At 38.1% G+C, this 4,716-nt stretch overlaps 1 protein-coding gene across 1 annotated transcript; it reads left to right on the top strand.

Annotated features, from left to right (window-relative positions):
• Nucleotides 1-332: 332 nt before the first annotated feature.
• On the top strand, nt 333-2,086 carry LOC119693309. Its single transcript, XM_038116366.2, has 2 exons — nt 333-960; nt 1,322-2,086. The coding sequence occupies exons 1-2, from the start codon at nt 441-443 to the stop codon at nt 1,939-1,941; spliced, it is 1,140 nt and encodes a 379-aa protein (XP_037972294.2). The 5' UTR covers nt 333-440; the 3' UTR covers nt 1,942-2,086.
• The last annotated feature ends 2,630 nt before the right edge of the window (nt 2,087-4,716 follow it).

Genomic DNA, 4,716 nt, shown 5'->3' with positions numbered 1-4,716 from the left:
ATTTACGTGGCTGTCACTGCAACAGATAAGTTTGTGGCACTGTACTTATGTACTTGTCAATTTCCTAGTCTCCTGGTTATCATTTCTGTTTTGTTGACCGTACTTGGGACCTTGAAAAGGCGCCCCTTCTCACCCACCCGGCTATTTTCGTCCGGTTAAGTTGGCAGACATGTTTTCACAGTTCGCTTGTCTCTTTGGGGTCTTTGGGTGAGATATTCACGGCGTCAGGTTGGTATTGCGTAGTTAACACACAGGATATATATAATCACTATTCTATTATTAATAGAACAAACTGTTATATTATATTATAGCGAAATTGTTTACATTTACATCAAGTTGGCTTCAGTCAGCTTCAGTCCGATTTTTTTAGCAAAGGTTTGATAAATTCTAACAAAATTACAGTGATTTAATTTAGCAATACCTACATATTTACCCAAAATATGGACAGCGTTTTTCCAAAGAAATTTCAGGCACCGCCTAAACTTAAGGAGAATAAAATGATCAGTCGAAGTGATAATATGCAGACACGAAATTTGCTTCTGGAAAAAAGTTGCATAAAGAGAAATAGAGAAATGAACAGCGTCCGTGTAGATCCTGCAGGTTTAATGCCATATAGCGGCGATTCTTCACGGCCAAAAGGCCCTTACAATAACGAAAAAGGGCCTTTTAGAACCAACCAATACGTGGAAGCAAACCCGATGCCCGACACCGAAGAAGCATTACTAGAATACTTGTACAAAATCAAAAGTGAAAGAGACGAAAACATGGCTGCTACTAAAAAACTAGAGCAGAGAAAACATATTCGTGAAAAATACACATTCAATCTAAGAAATGCTGAAAGTAATAATGCAAATCAACAAAGAAAAATATATGGCAATCACGCAAGTAATAATAATAATAAAGATCCTGTTGCCAACAATAATGCTAGCACGGTCAGAGATGGATTAGGAAATAATTCTTGTAAGGGTTTTTTTTTATTATTGAATAATCATCACTTATGTAGCTTTTCTTGGACTAGCTCATTCCTTTACATGGAATTAAACACTTACCCATAGGTTCGACCGTTAGACCACTAGTTTTTCCACTGGAAGCGAAAACCTTTAGTCAAAAAACGTGTGTGACGCATGTTATTTCAAGATTACATGAAGGTAGGTAGGTACAGTCAGCTGCATAAGTAGCTATGCACATTTGTACCTTGTCAATCTGAAACCGCCTATCCATTCATCGAAATATTGAAGGTTCGTCAGTTTGACAAGGTACAGAAGTGTATAACGATTTATGCTGCTGACCGTACCTATCTAATGAGTTCTTACTTTGACAGATCCAACCGTTAAACCCAAAAGAGCCGTAGTCTGCAGAATGCCCAGGTTTGACAACTCAAATGGACAAGTCTCGAAAGAGATGCGAAATGATGGTGCCGTTAGAAAAACAATAACTTCCGAAAAAATATCCCAAAGAGAGACTCTACAATCTAAATTTGATAACAAAGATATCACAAACTCGGAACATAAGAAGCCATCACTAGTGAAATATGAAGTACCTTGTGCACAATGTGCACAACCAAAATATCAAAAAATATCTAAATGCTCCCAAACAAATAAACATGTTGACGTCAAATCAAAAGTTAGCAAAAGAATGGGAGGAAAATTGCGCGGCAAAATTGACCACAGACAAACTTCAGACCCACCGGAAACGGAAGTCGCTAAATGGGAGCCATCTTGCATTAACCGTCAAACCAAGCCGTATTACGAAGCGTGGGTAGATAAAACGTTGACTGCTTTCTACAAAACGAAGAAAGACGATGAAATTGATAGAGCTAAACGAAACATCTTGGAGAATTACCAAAGAAAACTAATTTTAGGCAAAGAATTCGAAAATCAGATAAAGAATAAGGATTTGAAAGACGAAAAATTCGTGGGAAAGATTAGAGTCAAGCGATAACCTTAGCTACCAAGCAAGTTTGGGCAAAAATTATTACTTTACTTTGTTTTCAATGTAAAATATAGTATATGACTGTGTGTTCAATGTAAAAAGCTGTCTTAATTTTTTGTCAAAATACTGAGAATTAAAAAAATAAGACATTCAATTGATTTACTTACTGATCATTTATTTTCATGAAAAATAATATGTAGGTCGTTTACATTTTCGTCGGTTAGTATACGGTGGGTCAAATTTGACTGTTAGAAAACTTTCAGTTTACGTTTACAAATTGATAAAACCCGTACTAGACACACAGGACAGAAATTCATCAGTAAATTTAGGGTGCGTTGCACCATTTAACTTTAACTATTACAAACGTCACATCGTCTGTCAAAGCATCGGTTAAGCGAAAAATTGGTTGCACCATTCAACTATGGTTAAAATGACGTCATAACTTTAACGATAACCATAACCACCCCATGTTGGCCGGTTACAGTTCCACAAACTTATCTGTTCCGGTGAGAGCGAACTAAATTGATCCATATCTCATTACTTACTAATGAATTATATATTGTTAAGGATTAGATGGGTTTATTAATACCGCAAGGACGAATTACTACTATGGGCAATCTTAAAATCTTATAGAATGAAGAAATATTACACATTTACGTGAGCTGTCACCGGAACAGATAAGTTTGTGGCACTATACTGTTAAAGTTAAAGTCAGGTAGCTGTCAAACCCGTTGTATAACCTCAAAGTAACAGTATTAGGGGCCGTCCATTAATCACGTGAGGCTCAAAGGGGGAGGGAGGGGGTACGGAAAACCTCACGAAACATCACGAGGGGGGAGGGGGGGGTCTCGTTAGACATCACGTGTATTAAATTTTGTCAAAAAGGGCTAGGTATTTCTGAACCGAAATTTTGAACGACGCAAAAATTTGAACGATTTGTAGTATAGGTTCATAGGATTTATAGGATTAAAATAATAAATTTTATTGCAAATAGGAACACATAAATGTTTTTGAATTCAAAACGCAATTTTAGTTTTATTTTTTCTAGTCAAAAATAGCCTTTACATAGACTTACAAAAAAATACACGTGATTCAGGAGGGGGGTGGTCTCAAACCTCACCAAATATCACCAGGGGGGAGGGGGGGGGTCAAAAAATGGGAAAAACGACCTCACGTGATTAATGGACGGCCCCTTACGTACAAATATTAATATTCAATAATTCTTATCATGTAGCTTCTACGTGAAATAGTGCTTGAAACAAGTTCCTCAGAAATTGAGATTGAGGTGAAGTAAGTACGGAACTTACGAAATATGAAGAGAAAGGTGTACTTTCAGAGAACTGATAGATTCGCAGGTTCCAGGTCTCAAAAATGTGGCTCGTGTGTTGGCTTTAAAACTAGAACCTTCCTTACTGCCTCCAACGACGAAGTAAGTGCACCTATTATTATGTTGTAGGTGTAATGATCATCTTCACCACCAAATAAGCGTCCACTTCTAGCCATGGGCTCTTCCAAGGAGCGAAACAACACTGTGCCCTCGGCCTTCCTTATCCAGCCACTACCGGCTACCTGCCGGTTGCCGGTCCAGCGCAGCAATCTAATATCAAAGTAACCTACGTAACTCTTTAATTGAATAACCTTGTTTTCAGAAATTTTGCAATCACTCAAATACAGAAATATATCAATGAAAATAAGGACAGAACTAAGAAGAGTGCAGCCCATTATTGTGGCTACGGCATAGCTGCATAATATATTATGTAAACAAAATAGAGACCCTGTGCTGTACCACCAGCTAGGTTTTTTATGATGATTCATCATCTGATGAAGAGGAACCTGTCTATGCAGTTAACAGGAATGATGAGCATAATCGAAGGATGTCAATAAATAATTATTTTAATAGAGTACATCGTCAGTTTTTATTTCAACTTGTTAAGAATTAATTAATAAGATAATCCTAACTAATATTATAAATGCGAAAGTAACTGTGTCTGTCTGTCTGTCTGTCTGTCTGTTACTCTTTCACGCCAAAACTACTGAACGGATTTGAATGAAATTTGGTATACATACGATCTAGACCCTGGGAAAGAACATAGGCTACTTTTTATCCCGGAATTCCCACGGGAAAACTTTTTAAGGCGAAGCGAAGCGCGCGGGAACAGCTAGTTAATAATAAAGGCTTCTATTCTATTCTCTGGGGGTGTAAGTACCTGGCTCTCTCGAATGGAACCTTTGTGCATATCCCCAAGGTCTAAGCTTGGACCATTTCTCCACCACGCTGGTACACTGCGGGTTGGTGGGTTCACATATCTAGATGTGCTAAATCTAGATATGCAGGTTTCCTCACGATGTTTTCCTCACCGTAAGAGCGATGGTATACATTGTACTTATGTTAAAAGAACTTATTGGTACATGTCAGCGCCGGGATCGGACCCGCATCTCTGGCGTGAGAAGCGGGCGCTTACCCGACTGAGCTACCACCGCTCTTAATAAAGGCTTATTAGAGTCTACTTTGTCGCGGGTTTTATTGATGATAATCTTTTGGTCAATATTTGGAGGAACAACAGACTTAGTTCCTATGACATGTTGACTTTGAGTGCTTTGACAGAGAATGACGGCTACAATGTACTCTGTGACGGCTTCAGTCCGACAGCTAGATTTGGTATTGCCTTACATAAAAACGTTTCCCACAATAACTTTGGGGATAATTATCTCTCAAACGAATAGCAACCCTAATAACATTAACAATGACCGACGATTTGATGGTGCAACACGTTACAGTAAAAT

The sequence above is a fragment of the Plutella xylostella genome, chromosome 11, assembly GCF_932276165.1.
Source record: "Plutella xylostella chromosome 11, ilPluXylo3.1, whole genome shotgun sequence".
Taxonomy (NCBI): Eukaryota; Metazoa; Arthropoda; class Insecta; order Lepidoptera; family Plutellidae; genus Plutella; species Plutella xylostella.
This window is presented reverse-complemented; position numbering and strand designations above follow the sequence as displayed.

Bases quoted from the DNA above. Each gene is read 5' to 3' on its own strand.
- LOC119693309 (XM_038116366.2), top strand. From the start codon at position 441: ATGGACAGCGTTTTTCCAAAGAAATTTCAGGCACCGCCTAAACTTAAG. The intron at 961-1,321 runs GTAAGGGTTTTT...TTACTTTGACAG, and splicing joins TGGATTAGGAAATAATTCTT to ATCCAACCGTTAAACCCAAA.